This window comes from Elephas maximus, chromosome 21 (genome assembly GCF_024166365.1).
Source record: "Elephas maximus indicus isolate mEleMax1 chromosome 21, mEleMax1 primary haplotype, whole genome shotgun sequence".
Lineage (NCBI taxonomy): Eukaryota > Metazoa > Chordata > Mammalia > Proboscidea > Elephantidae > Elephas > Elephas maximus.
In genome coordinates this window covers 19,866,825-19,882,926 of record NC_064839.1, presented here as the reverse complement: position 1 = coordinate 19,882,926, position 16,102 = coordinate 19,866,825, and the positions used below count along the sequence as shown (strand labels likewise).

The window sequence follows — 16,102 nt, the reverse complement described above, 5'->3', positions numbered from 1 at the left end:
AGTTGAAATTAATAATATTAAATAATGTATTTATTGACTTTTTCTACAGATGGTAATATTTCAGATTTCCACTGGGTTTTATAATTTAGCCATAAGCAGTGAAATCAGTAACACTTTTCATCTACTTACCTTAAAAAAAAAATATAGAACTTACACAGATATGATAAACAAAAAATGCAACTGTAAAATCGCCTGGTATAAATTTATGTATTTTTATTATTAAAGAAATAATCAATAAATACTTTTATATTTTATTCAAGCAGATACTGAATTTCTATTATTTGGAAAACCCGCGTTAGGGCTCACTTGTCTTTTTACTGTTATGAACTATGAAGTGATAATTCCTATTTTCTGACCATTCAGTTCATTTTCCCCACAGATTTTGTTCATGCATCTTACTTTTTGCTTTAGATTATATTAAATAGAGACGCATGTAAAAAAAAAAAAATAGATGTAAGGACACATTTATCATAGTTTTGTTTTTAAAAATTCATATATATGTACACATGCATCCAAAACCAAAAACCAAACCCATTGCCTTCGAGTTGATTTTGACTCGTAGCGACCCTTAGGACAGAGAAGAACTGCCTCCTAGGGTTTCCAAGGAGGGCCTGGTGGATTCGAACTGCCGACCTTTTGGTTAGCAGCCATAGCGCTTAACCACTATGCCACCAGGGTTTTCAAGGTGATAAATACTAGTTACTTTACTTTTTCTTTCTGGGGGTTCAAAAAGACAAGAGCAAACAAAAGGCAAAATACAATTTCTAGATCTAATTTAATGTTTTGTTTATAACATGAGTTATACTTAATTTCTACTCGAGTTTGACAGATGTCTCATAATTTAGATGATGTGTGCTTTGACTGAAGAGAAAAGCTACTTCTAGCACAAGATAACTAGTATTCTTGTAACAAACAGAATAATGAATACATAATACACAATGAAAAGAGTTTATGTTTAATAATTAAGTGCTATTACTGACTAAATTTTTTCTGCCAAAAGAATATTTTCAAATATCAAAACCATTCTTGGTATGTCAGTCATAGATACTCTATAACATAAAGAAGTGAATTAAAAAAAATTTTTGTAAACACTTCAGTCAATTCATGTGAAATCTTATTACATATTCTAAAATCTTATAGAGCCATAAGAAAATTCTACTGGAGGTTCTAGGATGAATTTTACTAGTTTATTTTAGAATCTAACTACCTAATATTACTAAAACATTAGTTTATGTCCCTGTGGTTTTACAAAGGATTACCTTACCATTTCTGTTATCTATTTAACAAATCAAATTAAACCATTTGGTGTCATTTAATATTTAATCTTTTCATTCATTCATTCCATAAAATATTCACGGTGCATCTAATACATAGTATTATTGAAGAGATATCTGTATTCTACTTTAAAGGCAGTGTTTCAGAACCTGATTGCTAAGACTATGAAAAATGCCAAAGTAGAAAAAGGTTTGCCTTCCGGTCCTAGTTCACCCTTTATTTTGCATCTGCCATTTCCACTTGAACTTACCCCCTTCTCTATAACCGTGGAAAGCCCCATCAAACTCCAAGCATATTTTTAACAAAATTTACCTGTCCTTAATGTTGCTCTAGCTAATCTGATAAGCAGAAGCATACCCATGTGAAAACAGCAATTAATAAGTTAACCTAAATCCCTTTAGGAAACCCTGGTGGTGTAGTGGTTAAGAGCTATGGCTGCTAACCAAAAAAAGGTCCGCATTTGAATCCACCAGGTACTCCCTGGAAACTCTATGAGGCAGTTCTACTCTGTCCTATATAGGGTTGCTATGAGTTGAAATCGACTCAACGCAATGGATTTGGTTTTTTTTTTTTATTACCCTTCAACAAGTATCAACTATTTTTTGGGGGGGGGGGGGTTGCTCGTTTAACCTGTCCTATTTAGGAGTAATGTCTTCATGGAAAAAGAACTTAGGCAGCTGAAAGAAAACTGAGGCTTATAGGAAGAGGCCTGGTTCCTGGCCTTGTTGTTTTTCCTTAAATAGCCACATGCTGTAATCTTTTATGTTGTTTTAGAAAACAGTAATGGCTAACATTTACTGAGCATTAAATATTTCAGGCACTTTATGTGGTTTCCAGGTACTATGTGTTTTAAGTATTATTAGCTCATTTCATCCTCAAAACAACACTACATGGCAAATACTACTGGTATCCCAATTTTACAGATGAAGAAACTCAATCTTAGAGAGGTTAAGTATTTTCTCAAGGTCACACTGCTTGTAAGTGATAAAACTGGGCCTTGAACAAATGTGACTGGCTCCAGGGCCAAAGAACTTTAACCACATTATCATATTGCATGCCCAATCTAACTCACAGCAATTGAGATTATATATGAAGCAGCTCTGAAAAGGACACTGTATTCCTTGTATTTTTTACAACATCAATCTATACGTAAACTTTCACCAAAAACACAATAAATTTCATTTTTAAAAAAAATCAATCTAAAAGTGACATAAATAATGAAAAAGTTCCCAGCACACCAGCAAGCAGAGACAATATTATTTTTCTTCAGATTATATTCTTCCTAGTTTGTGTTAAATCTATGGGTAAAACAGATACCCACCCTGAGTATAAATAATCATAAATTACTGCTTACAAATTAAATTACTTCTTAAATTTTTATTTCACACTGCTGGTGATTAAGTTCCAATGTACATTCCTTTCAAAATTATCTGATATCAGTAATTTGATATTAGCGAAACCTCAATTCTTCTGAAATTGACAGAAAATAAATTTATTAAGAAAATGTATACTACATCATAAAATGCTGGTAGTTAAAATGATGAAACTGAACTAACTATTTAATCGATAACTTTTATGTGACTTGCTGGTAGGCAGGGAATAAGATATTTAAGTTGGCTAATATTGGAGCTCTGGATTGCTTATTTATGAACTTCATTTATTCCAACTATGGCTCTTCCTCCAACATGAATGATAATCTTTGCTTTTGATTCATAAAGATGCTCAAGAAATTACTGCCTTACTCCAAAAGCTTATTAACAAATAGTAAGCTTCAATTTTACTTGCCTACCTACTACGACTTATAAACTTCTCTATCAAAAAGGCCTGTAGTCCCAAGAAATTTTCTTATATCCTTATGTCACCATATATTTAGCCAAAATAGAAAAAATATAATTTCAAGAACTTTCACCTATTTTCTGATTTTTAGAAAAGGCTACCTCTTAAAAAAAAAAAAAAAAGATACTAAATCAATGAATACCATGCAATATTAAAATAGTTTGTAAATAATCTACCTATGTCTAAAATATAAATTATTCCTAGTTTTCCCTTACGTACACTGTTTTATCTTGAACCAGATTCACTTCTGGTATCTTTTGCCTCTAGCCGGTCTACCCACAGTTTAAAGCAAATAAGAGTTACTTTAACTTTTAAAGCTTTTATGATGATTTTCTCCTGTTTTATACATTATTTCTCAAAATGTTACTTTTCCAAAGAGTACGCTAGTTTTGCCTGTATCTCTAAACAAGTTAAAATCGAGAAACTTTAGTTCCGTTAACTTTTAACATGGTAAAGGATTAATGTGGGGTTTCCTAAACTAAAACTGGGCAAACTTTCTGCAAAGTTTAAGATTATTTTCACACCGAAAACCTTTAGAAAATAAAGGGAGTAGAAATTTAATTTTAAAATGTCATTAGCTATCTGCAAATAAAATGCAAAAATTAATAATACCATTTATTGATCTATTACAGTAAGAGAATACAGGTTATTTAATGGTTTGAATGAACAGCATCATCAGCAAACAAATAATTCAGTTTGCTTGTTGTAACACAATTTATAAAAATGTGCTGGTTCTAAATATCCACATAATGTATTAATAATTTTCTAGGCAAATGAAGATTTTCATAGCATGGAACTATTTTTTTATTGTGTATTTTTTGTGAAAAGGAGAAAACTTAGATGAAACGGCATCTAAAATTCCATTAAAAAACCTCCAAAAATGACCAAATAGTCCTGCAAAAAAAAAAATTCTACACTGTATCTGCCTTGGGTTATTTTTACCCTTGCATGCAAACTAAACATACATATAAAGCCCAATAATAACTCTTACTATATTGTATTTTTAAAAAATGCATTAGAGAGCAAACGAAAATACCCAGGATTAATGCATTATCCTAGAGCAATTCTTTGTCCTTATAGTTCTCTTGGAGCATTAATCCTCACCTGACCTCTTTCATACGTAAGGTAAATCACAAGGGCTGTATGGGAGAAAATCAGTAAGAGCCTGCTGCTCACTGTTGACTTAAATGGTCTTGGTTTTCCTGCAGTCTCATATAGTCCAAAGTTGTGGTTTTTAAGAAAATAGTATTTCTTGTTTCCTAATTGTAAGGTGCCGACTGAGGTACCATTATGACTAAGAGGTAAGGAAATCTCAAAGAAATTCAATGACATTCGGTAAAGAAAGTGAATTTCGCACTGGCACTGCAATATGGGTGTAATTTTGCTTGCTTTTTTCCTTTTTCTGTTTCATATACTAAAACATTTTCCTATTTTAAGTTTTACTGATATTAATGTGTAAAAATCTACGTTCACAGAACAGTACAACTTAAGATAGTTTGGAATATTACCCGATTCATTCAAAAACGAAATATGGTACATATGATACCTAGCAATTTAAAAACCCAAGGTGGGAACAAATCAAAAGTAGGTTAGGCAGTTTGCGCTTTAACAAAAAAAAAAATAAAAGGAATTTGATTTTTAACAGACTTACCCAATTTTTGTCTTCTCTTTTAATCTGGAACAAGTTTTTGTTTTTTTGCTCTCTTTGTCCTTGGGCTTGGATTTCATCCTTCTGCCTTTTTTTTCCTCTTTTCCTTCAACTGAAGCACTAGGAAAGTTTTCAGGGCTCATTACTCGTGGAATATTGCGCTCCCCACGCTCCTTTGCTTTTGCTATGGCCTCTGATATTATACGATTAGCCTTTTCTTGCTTGCTTTCTGATTCCATCTTTTTTCTTTGCTTCTTCTCAGACATGACCCTCACCTGGGTATTCTGCAACTTAGTATATGTCCCAGAACCATCACTCTTCTTGGAAGATGGAGGCTAGAGAAACCAAAACATTTTTTATAGAATATACCAATGTACATCTAGAACAATTGACATAAACATCTGAAAATTTTAAATTAGGCTTAAATGGGGAAGTAAAACAAGCAAGGATGTAAGTGCTATAAACAAATTTAAAATTAAAATATTCTTCTCTGGAAATTAGTTAGGCATAAAACAAACAGCTCAACTGCTCCTTTTTAAAATGGAGGCTAAAATAGGATAATAGAGATTCACTAATATTTTCACAGCATTCTTGGCCACTTAGTTGATTCAAATTTTGTCCTATAAATATTATGTACATTTGTTATAAAAGTCTATTCTTTCCTCTTCTTTTCAGAACTCCGAAAATTATTAATAATTTTAAAATGACAATTTTAATTTAGAATGACTATTCCTCACAGTTCATTAGGATTTTTAGAAGAGAAAAAAAAAAAAAAAAGCCTCTCGTTTTACAAGAGACTGGAATATGAAATCATTAAACCATTTTAATGTGCAATAGATGCAGCAACACAGCTATAGTTAGTAAACAGGCATTCCCATACTTAATATTAGAGAAAGTTTTAGTTTTTCCATGAAAGAGTTAAACTGTGGGGTTTCCCCCCCTCTTTCTATATCATAATTATTTTGCTCAAGCAATTCTGGGAAAAAACAAGTTTTACATTAAAATTATTAATATTTTAGCAATCTCACAGGAAGCAGATCAACAACTTTTTTCAAAGAATTTTCTCTTCAAACATACATTCATCCACATATACTTAGATCACAGTTTTGTTATGTTCTTACCCGTAAACATGCCTCTGACTATAGCAAAGGAAAAAAACACCAGGAATTTCCAAACACATTTTCATGCCGATTCCAGTGTACTTCACTGGATACCTTTCCTACACCCGCCTCATCAAAGGTTTCATAGCAGTGCTCCAGCACTGAGAAAGGAAGAGGGGTTTAGAATTGCTCACTAAAATGCCACCTTAAGGCCTACAGGCTATAACAAATAACCAAGACTCCAGAAAACAGCAACAAGCTCAAGATGGCGATGCAGTACGACTCCCGTAGCAGCAGCCAGTAATAAGGAAGGTTATTCAATCCCATTAGCCTTTTAGCCCAAAGAACCCCTCCTCCTCCCACTCATTCAGGCTTTCACTTACCCTTCCTCTTGGCCTCTTCACTGAAGACATTTTTGGCGTCAGACAAAGGCTTGCCCTCTGCTTTTTCACCACCCCAGGCAGTGCTCAAGAAAAAAGCATTGAAAGAAGATTCCTAAATGGCCTATTTAGCAAGCTGCAACCAAGAGATGCACAACCCTCCACAAATACACATTGTGATTTATCAACACATTTCTGCCCTGGCAAGTTTATATCCACTGTTCATCCTATTCAGGTATGAAAAAGGCTGTAAACCCCTCCTAAAAAGCTGAGTTTCCTCAATAGCTGTAAGCAGATAGCCAGATTCCAACAAAGCACAGAAAGAAATGAATGCACAAAGCATCAAAATGCATCAGCATGAATATTAGAGATGTCGTTAAAAATACTGACTCCTTCTGCGGAAGTAGGCCAGCAGATGGTGCTACCAGTTATTATTCCATTAGACTCTGCAATTTAACCCCCAATGGACTGTTCTGCCCTCCATGTACACATTAACTCTCACTCAGCCATTTCCTGCAGTAAAGTTTTTTAAAAATATGCAAAAGAAACCTGATTTAAAGAAACCATCTAAAAACTAAAACTGTGATGAAATGGCTTTATGCGGCTATCAGTATTAAAAAGAAAACCTAATGCAATTTCTTTAGGAGAAAAAAAATACTTTTCTCAGTAATACTCTAAAATGTGAAAATAGCTGGAGCTGATCAAACCAAAGGGTTAAAGAGCAGGTCATGCAAATGAACACTTAACAGTGACTTCTCTTTAACAAATTAGATAAGGTCTCTTATGATTCGTCTAACAAAAAGCTAAAGCAGGGAAATGGAGCTACTTTCATTTAAATTCTAAAAAGAGGCTTGAGATTTTGAAATGAACAAAAGAGAGCTATCTATAAAGAATCACTAATCCCATTTAAACTTTCTACTTATCTTAACTTCAATGAACATAAACTTATCTTCCTATCATAAAAAAATTGATAAAACCTTCCTGACCTTTGCCCCTTACATCCTATTTTAACCAAACTGTTGAATTTTTTTTGTTTGTTTTTTTGTTGTTGAATTTCTCAGATAAAACTTTAGGATTAGTCCCTTGCTAAAAGTAAGTGAAGAGCAAGTCTACCAGAATTTAATCATTGGTACAACTTTTCCTTCTATAAAAAGTTAGGATTATTAGCAGAGACTACATCAGCCTGTGACCAGAAGAACTACATGGTGCCTGGCTACAACTCATGACTGTCCTGACAGGGAACACAACAGAGAACCCCTGAGGGAGCAGGAGAGCAGTGGGATGCAGACCCCAAATTCACATAAAAAGACCAGACTTAATGGTCTGACTGGTCCTTCTAGTCCCTGGTAGTCATGGTCCCCAGACCTTCTGTTAGCCCAAGACAGGAACCATTCCCAAAGCCAGCTCTTCAGACAGGGATTGGACTGGACAATGGGATAGAAAATGATACTGGTGAGAAATGAGCTTCCTGGATCAAGTAGACACATGAGACTATGTTGGCATCTCCTGTCTGGAGGGGAGATGAGAGGGCAGTGGGGGTCAGAAGGTGGCCAAATGGACACGAAGAGAGAGAGTGGAGGGAAGGAGTGTGCTGTCTCATTAGGGGGAGAGCAATTAGGAGTATACAGCCAAGTGTATATAAATTTTTGTAGGAGAAACTCACTTGATTTGTAAACTTTTACTTAAAGCACAATTTAAAAAAATTAAGCCAAAAAAAAAAAAGTTAGGATTATTTTAGCAAGCAAAGCCCTTAAATAACCAACAAAATTTACCAATTCAGATTTCATTCAAGTTTACCTCATCAATACCATCATCTGAAGTCTCTGCCAAAGAACCCTGGTTTTTTTTTCCCCCTTATGGGTAGGCACCAAAAATCTCAAAAGAGACAAGCTACATTATCTGAACAGTGTCCTAGAAAGACCAATTTGGACAGCAGGAGGGGAGATGAAAAGCAGAGGACCACTAAAAGCAAGGAAAAGATGGGACTGATCTGAGAGGTCATCAAGATAAAAACCATAATAACAATAATGAGAGTTAACATTCACTGAGAGTTTACTAAGTATGCGCCAGGCAATATTGGAAGCACTTTACAAGTAATAACTAATCCTGAGCGATAATAGCAAAATTACAGTGGCAAATGCTAAAGACACTACTGCAGCAACATTACAAAGTAATAGAAGGGATCTGAGAGGGGAACACTTACAAAATCATAATAAGAGTTAACACTTGTTTAATGTTTACTATGTACCAGAAACTACCCCTAACATTTTATATATATTAATTCATTTTCAGAACCCTGTGAGATATGCATTGTTACTATCCTCATTTTATAGATGAGGATACTGAGGCATAGAGAAATGCCTTGCCCAAGATCACACAGTTCCTGAATGATGGCGGAGGGACTAAAAGACAGGAGGCCTCATTACAGAGACCACGCTCTTAACCACTATACTGTATCACATTTATTTCAAACATCAGAATTTACAGAGAATAAGTTGAAGACAAAAGAAAGTAAGTGACATTCTCAAAGTCTCCGTTACTAGTAATAAAGCTCGTACGAAATTTAGGTTTTTGGCTGGTGCCCTTTCCAAGATATAGAAATCAACTAGATATGGGTGGAGGGTGGCTCAGAAGCAGGAAGAGCCAGTATTTGGATTCTAGACTAAGTACTGGAACAAAAGAAGGTAAAGGAAATTAGTTCAGAAGAGAGGGGGAGAGGGGTGTGTGTGTGTGTGTGTGTGTGTGTGTGTGTGTGTGTGTGTGTGTGTGTGTGTGTGTGTGTGTGTGTGTGTGTGTGTGTGTGTGTGTGTGTGTGTGTGTGTGTGTGTGTGTGTGTGTGTGTGTGTGTGTGTGTGTGTGTGTGTGTAGGAAATTAGTTCAGAAGAGGGGGGAGAGGGGTGTGTGTGTGTGTGTGTGTGTGTGTGTTAAGTTAAATTCTTTTCATGCTGAGTTGGAGATGGAGAGCTCTATCAGCTGGAAATTTGGTACTGGATCCTCAGAGAGAGGTCAGGGCTGAAATCTAAGACGTGGATACTCTGGATGCTTTCTTTCATTACACTTAACTCACTGATGCTCTCTATTTGCAGATCCCAGGGTGATTTCCGAAATATCTCACGAGACTCCTATGCCTTAAATAAGTTTTTCTTTCGATTCTATTACCTGACTCAAAAATCCAAATTGTTTAACCATAAATCTTAACAGTATACAATAGCGAACTTGTGATCAAATATTTCTTTGGCTATTAAGATATTTGAAAACTATACTCCACAGAACATCAACCTTGGAGTGTTAAGCAACTAAATTTATTTTAAAATGTTGGTCATTTCCCAATTCACACATACAAGCAAACACAAAAAAGTAACTGACAACCTCGTCTCAATGTTAAGGTTTTTCTACCCCTTTTCCCCCTAAGTAGCCATCAAATTCTGGCAGATCTACTTAATCGTATTTTACTTTGTTTGCCTCCTTCACAACTACTGCTGTACTAATTTTCCATTTGTTATGGTTACATTGTGGTTATGCAGGATAATGTCCTTAACTATACAAAATACATAATAAAGTCTTTGGGGGTGGTCTGCAACCTGCTCTGGAATAGGGAATGATAAAAGAATTTCTTTGCAGTATATTTGCAACTTTTTTGTAGTTGAGAAAACTGTGATAGTTTCAAAATAATCATGTTAATGAAAAATGATACATAAAAGGTGCATATATTAATTATTATATCCAAATATTCATAAGATGAAAAATTAGAGCAAAACATAAAGATGATATGTAATACATTTAATTATGTTAATAGCAACTAAGAGGAGATCTAGGAGATTCTGGGTATCATATTTAAGTATTGGGGAGACTCAAGGATTTATGACCTAAGTGTTTTTCAAACCACAGGTCATGACCAAATAGGAAGTCCAGCAATAATGTAGTGGCGTCAGAGTAAACTACTACTAAAAAAAAAAAAAAAAAAAAAAAAGACTAAATAGGAAAGAAGGACATCTAGTACTTATGGATGCACTTAACACCTCTTAGGAAATTAAAGTTCTCACACCACTTGTTACTCCCCTTTTTCCTTCACGAGGGACACAAAAATAGTTGGGCAAGAAATCAGAGGTTTTAAATTCAAAGTAGGGACTCAGGTCTCTTCCCTCTCAGTGAAATAATTTCCCTACCTACTCATTCACCGACATTGGTGAATTCATCCATTTCAAATATTTTAGTTGTACACAATAAGTACAATTATTTCAACAATATAAAGCTACCTTGTAGCTAAAAATATTCCAGCTCAGGAGAGGGGAGGACTCTGGGGTTTCTGGCCTTGGGGACTGGGTAGATGGAGTGGAATGGAATATAAAACAGCATATAGAGAATGGGTCTGACTGCTAGAGAGACAATGTAGAATGACAGAAGATCAACAACGAAACAAACAAAAAACACCAAGTTTAAGGGGCTAGCAGATGAAGAGGAGCTAATGAAGGAAAACAAAAAGAAACCGCAAGAATGGTAAAATGAGTGTCAGGAGAGAAAGGTATCATGAAGCCAAGAGAGAAGAAGTTAAAATCTCTGCAGTTAAAAGCAAAGTGGATATCTGAAATAAATAGTTCCTAGTAATTTGGTATTATAAAGATGATTTATAAAAGGCATTTTGGTTATCTTAAATTGCTTATGTTAAGCCAGCGTGCTAGTTCTTAATCCCTTTATGTTAAAAAATAGAGGCATAGCATTTATTAAGTATTTAGGTTAAATCAACCTTCTAAAAACAATGAATTTGTTGTTAATTTTGGTAATACGTGCCAAAAATTAGTATGGTGATTTCTTCATTATTTATTGCACATAACATTTTTTCCCAAGGTACCAATAAACATTTGCTTTTAAAAGAGAAAAGGGTTAGAGAAAACAAAAACAAAAATTCAAGAGCAAACGATAATCCATCAAGTATTTTTCTGAGTTTATCCTTAGATTTGTTTTCAGTTTTTAAAGGAAGTGAAGCAGTTATTTCATTTCACTTTCCTCAATCTGTCAATGATCACATTCACAAATTAAAAGATTTTCATCTTGTAACTTATAATAGTATCCAGTCTTCTACTTTTAACTAACCCTAACATTCTTTTTTTTATTAAAGTGTTATAATCTTCATTTTTACATTGATAAAGTAAACACTGGAAGTATTACCTTTAGTTTAATCATTCATATAGAAACAGTCTTGGCAAATTATAGACATTCATAAAGTGTTTTTAGTTTTTGTTTTTAAGTAAAAAGTTGTATTTTGACTTACAGGAAATACAGGGGAGAAAGGAACATGTTAATGGATACCATCGGGATGCAATCACCAAAATTCAGGATGTGGGAAGCTCTATAGGTCAAATGACTCAATTTCTTTTTTTTTTGCTTTCTTCTAAATTTTATTTATTTTGTTGTTTTTGTTGAGAATATACACAGCAAAGCATATACCAATTCAACAATTTCTGCATGTGCAATTTAGTGACACTGATTACATTTTTGGAGTTGTGCAGCCATTCTAACCCTCCTTTTCTGAATTGTTCCTCCCTCATTAACATAATCTCACTATCCCCTAAAGTTCCTATCTTTTGAGTTGCTCTTGTCCATTTGATCCCATATAGATAGTTCTTAAAAAGGGTGTGTAATGCTCAAGGCAGAACTTTTTTACTAGTTAAGCTAAACTACTGTTTGGTTTTAAGATGACTTCAGGGGGTATTTTCAGTTTAAGGTTTAAAGATTATCTCAGGGCAATAGTTTCTGCAGTTCACCCACTTTCCATGGCTCCAGAAAGACAAATAACTCAATTTCTTCAACAAAGAAATTGCAAGAAACAAAGACAGAGAACCATGGATTAAAAGAGACTTAAGACTAATCGGAATGCCAAAATGAAAAAGAAGAAAAAAAGTAAAAAATGAGAGACTTAATCTGAGACATAGCAAACAAATACAATGTGTGGGACTTGTATGGATACTGACCTGGGCAAGACAACTGTAAAAATACACTAATTAAACTGGGAACCTTCAACTCTGACCACTACTTAATTATGAAGAAACTATAGTTATTTTTTTTACGTGTGGAATAGTTTGAAGTCGTGTCTGAAGAACAAAAAAATATTTTCCTTTTAGATATATAAATTGAAATATTTACAGAGGGAGTAACATGACTGAGAAGTGCTATAAAATAATTCATGGGGAGGGAGGGTGCATATGTTAGTTGGAGGGAGATATAGATGAAACAGTGGCCATAAATTGATAGCTACTGTACCTGGGTGATAGGTATTCTACTTTTGTGTACACTTGAAATGTTACAGGGGGAAAAAAAAAAGCTTGGAACAGTTATATTCTGGGAATAACAAGTACTAGTTTGGGCATAACAAGAAATCTGAGTGCATGTGGGAAAATAATAGGCAATAAGGACTGAAAGGTAACTGGGGTTAGATTATCAAGACTGTTATAGGTTGTGCTAAAATTTCGATTTTATGCTGAGGAAATTAGGGAATCAATAAATGATTATATAGACAGAAGTAGCCAGATGGTATTCTTAGAGTTGCTAAGTGGTTTCAATAAAAATACCAGAATACTTGACAAAAATTTTTTGCTTTAAATAAAAGCCATGGGTAATACGAAAACAAGTAATATTTTACCTTCTATTTTACATTAGTGTCATTTTTTCAATGTTTTATTGTTCAAAGGCTCATCTTTTGCTTCCAATAAGTCAAAAGTATATTTTTAAAACACCAAACCACAAAACCTTACAAAGTTCACTACTTACTGACAACATGAAATATGTTGAATTCATCAGTTCATAAATTACTCATAACACTAAAAGCTATTCTCAGCATAATGTTGTGATTACAAGAACGGGATTTTGGAATCAGCCAGCACTAGGATCTAGTCCCAGTTTCATCATTTCCTAGATATGCGACCTTGGGCTAGTTACCTAAGCCCTAACTTCCTCATCTGTAAAATGAAGATAAAAATAGTACCCACATTATAGGGTTGCTGTAAGAACTAAGAGATAATGCTTGTAAAGTGTTTAGCATGGTGTCTAGCGCACAGAGATTTTAGATATTATTATTGATACTGCTGTTTTCTTAATAATATTTGCGTTAAAACAATATACAACCAGTTTTAACAAGTTTGGAAGCAGCAACTTCTGTATTGGGAAAGCATTTTTCACATATTAAGGGATATTACTCCTTTAGCAGAGGGAATATTAAGTTATCAAGGTACAAATTTCCACAAAGAAAATTGGAAGGCACTTTTTTCCCATGGTGAAATATCTATAATTGAACTACATTATCAGAAAAAGAGATGATGGAAAGGCTCAATATCATCAGTCAGAAAAAGGCTAGGGGCCAACTGAGGAACAGACCATTAATTGTTCATATTTTTCAAGTTGAACCTGAAGAAAATTAGAACAAATCCACAAGAGCCAAAATGTGACCTTGAGTATATCCTACCTAAATTTAGAGACCAACTCAAGAATAGATTTGATACGTGGACCACTAATGACCAAAAACCACACGAGTTGTGGAATGACATGAAGGGCATCATACCTGAAGAAAGCAAGAGGTTATTAAAAAGACAAGAAAGAAAGAAGAGACCAAAATGTCAGAAGAGACTCTGAAACGTTGCTCTTGAACATCGAGTAGCTAAAATCAAAGGACGAAATGAAGAAAAAGAGCTGAACAGAAGATTTCAAACGGCAGCTCGAGAAGACAAAGTATAATGAAATGTGCAAAGAGCTGGAGTTAGAAAACTAAAATGGAAGAACACACTTGGCATTTCTTGAGCTGAAAGAACTGAAGAAGAAATTCAGCCTCAAGTTGCAATTTTGAAGGATTCTACTATGGGGAAAATATTAAACGATGCAGGAAGCATCAAAAGGAAATGGAAGGAATAAAGAGTCACTATACCAAAAATTGGTCAATATTCAACCATTTCTGGAGGTCGTATATGGTCATGAAGTGATGGTACTGAAGGAAGAAGTTCACGCTGCACTGAAGACAATGGCAAAAAACAAGACCCCAGGAATTGACGGAATACCAATTGAGATGTTTCAACAAATGGATGCAGAGGTGGAAGTGCTCACTTGTCTTTGCCAAGAAATTTGGAAGACAGCTACCTGGCCAACTGACTGAATGAGATCCATATTTATGCCTATTCCCAAGAAAGGTGATCCAACCGAATGTAGAAATTATCAAACAATATCATTAATATCACACATAAGTAAAATTTTGCTGAAGATCACTCAAAAGCGGCTGCAGTAGTGTATTGACAGGGAACTGCCAGAAATTCAACTTGGATTGAGAAGAGGATGTGGAACCAGGAATATCATTGCTGATGTCAGATGGATCCTGGCTGAAAGCAGAGAATTCCAGAAAGATATTTATCTGTGTTTCACTGAGTATGCAAAGGCATTTGATTGTATGGATTATAACAAATTATGGATAACATTGCGAAGAATGGGAATTTCAGAACACTTAATTGTGCTCATGAGGAACCTGTACATAGATCAAGAGGTAGTCAGTCTCTTGAACGAACAAGGGGATACCGCTTGGTCTAAAGTCAGAAAAGATGTGTGTCACCATACTTATTCAATCTGTACGCTGAGCAAATAATCCGAGAAGCTGGACTATATGGAGAATGGGGTGTCAGGGTTGGAGGAAGACTTGTTAACACCCTGTGTTACACAGATGACACAACCTTGCTTGCTGAAAGCAAAGATGACTTGAAGCACTTACTGATGAAGATCAAATACCACAGTCTCCAGTGCACATTACACCTCAACATAAAGAATACAAAAATCTTCACAAGTGGATCAATAAGCAACATCACGATAAACGGAGAAAAGACTTAAGTTGTAAAGGACTTCATTTTACTTGGATCCACAACCAACCCCCATGGGAGCAGCAGTCAAGAAATCAGATGTATTGCATTGGGCAAATCTGATGCAAAAGATTTCTCTGAAGTATTAAAAAGAGGTCATTTTGAGGACTACGGTGTGCCTGACCCAGGCCATGGTATTTTCAATTGCCTCATATGCATGTAAAAGCTGGACAATGAATAAGAAAAACCAAAGAAGAATGGATGTCTTTGAATTATGGTGTTGGTGAAGAATATTGAATATATAATGGGCTGCCAGAAGAACAAACTAATCTGCCTTGGGAAACATATAGCCAGACTATTCCTTAGAAGCAAGGATGGCAAGACTGCATCTTACGTACTTTGGACTTGTCAGGAGGGATCAGTCCCTGGAGAAGAAAATCATGCTTGGTAAAGTACAGGGTCAGCAATAAGGAGAAGACCCTCAACAAGATGGACTGACACAGCGGTTGCAACAATGGGTCAAGCATAACAACGACTGCGAGGATGGCACAGAACCCAGTAGCTTTTTGTTCTGTTGTACACAGACAGGGTCGCTATGAGTCAGAAATAACCTGATGGGATCTAACAACAACATCAGAAAAAAAAAAAGTTTCTCAATGAGTGCTTTCTACAAGCATCCAAAACATTTATGGTAAAATTTCGGAAGAAAATAACATCTTTAGTTATTTTTAGGATCTTGTACAGGCATTTGATACTTCACAGGTAAATTTACTGACCATGTAGTACAAATCTAACTTTTATTCTTAAAAACTTACCAATTTTTGTCAAAGAATTTAAAACTAAACAAATAGTTTTGAATTACTGAGTTAAGATGGCCAGAAATTTTTATAAAGCTGAGTAATATTCCTTACTTTAAAAGAGAGGTGGAAGATATGATATAGATGGAAGTGAGATAAAGAAAAACAGCTATCATTTATTGATTATTCACTAAGTTTCAGGCACTGTGCTGTGTTAATAAGCACTTAATCCTCACAGTTA

At 34.7% G+C, this 16,102-nt stretch overlaps 1 protein-coding gene across 12 annotated transcripts in view; it reads right to left on the bottom strand.

Moving 5' to 3' along the window:
• CHD9 (chromodomain helicase DNA binding protein 9) overlaps nt 1-16,102 on the bottom strand; it is a 227,689-nt gene that overhangs the window by 106,680 nt on the left and 104,907 nt on the right. For 9 of the 12 annotated variants that reach the window (XM_049864852.1, XM_049864853.1, XM_049864858.1 and 6 more), the window contains exon 3: nt 4,763-5,094. In XM_049864852.1, coding sequence (XP_049720809.1) covers nt 4,763-5,094 — 332 coding nt within the window. Of the gene's footprint in view, nt 1-4,762; nt 5,095-5,880; nt 6,200-6,242; nt 6,839-16,102 lie in introns of those variants that run through there. The other 3 variants (XM_049864859.1, XM_049864860.1, XM_049864861.1) reach the window with 2 other exon arrangements.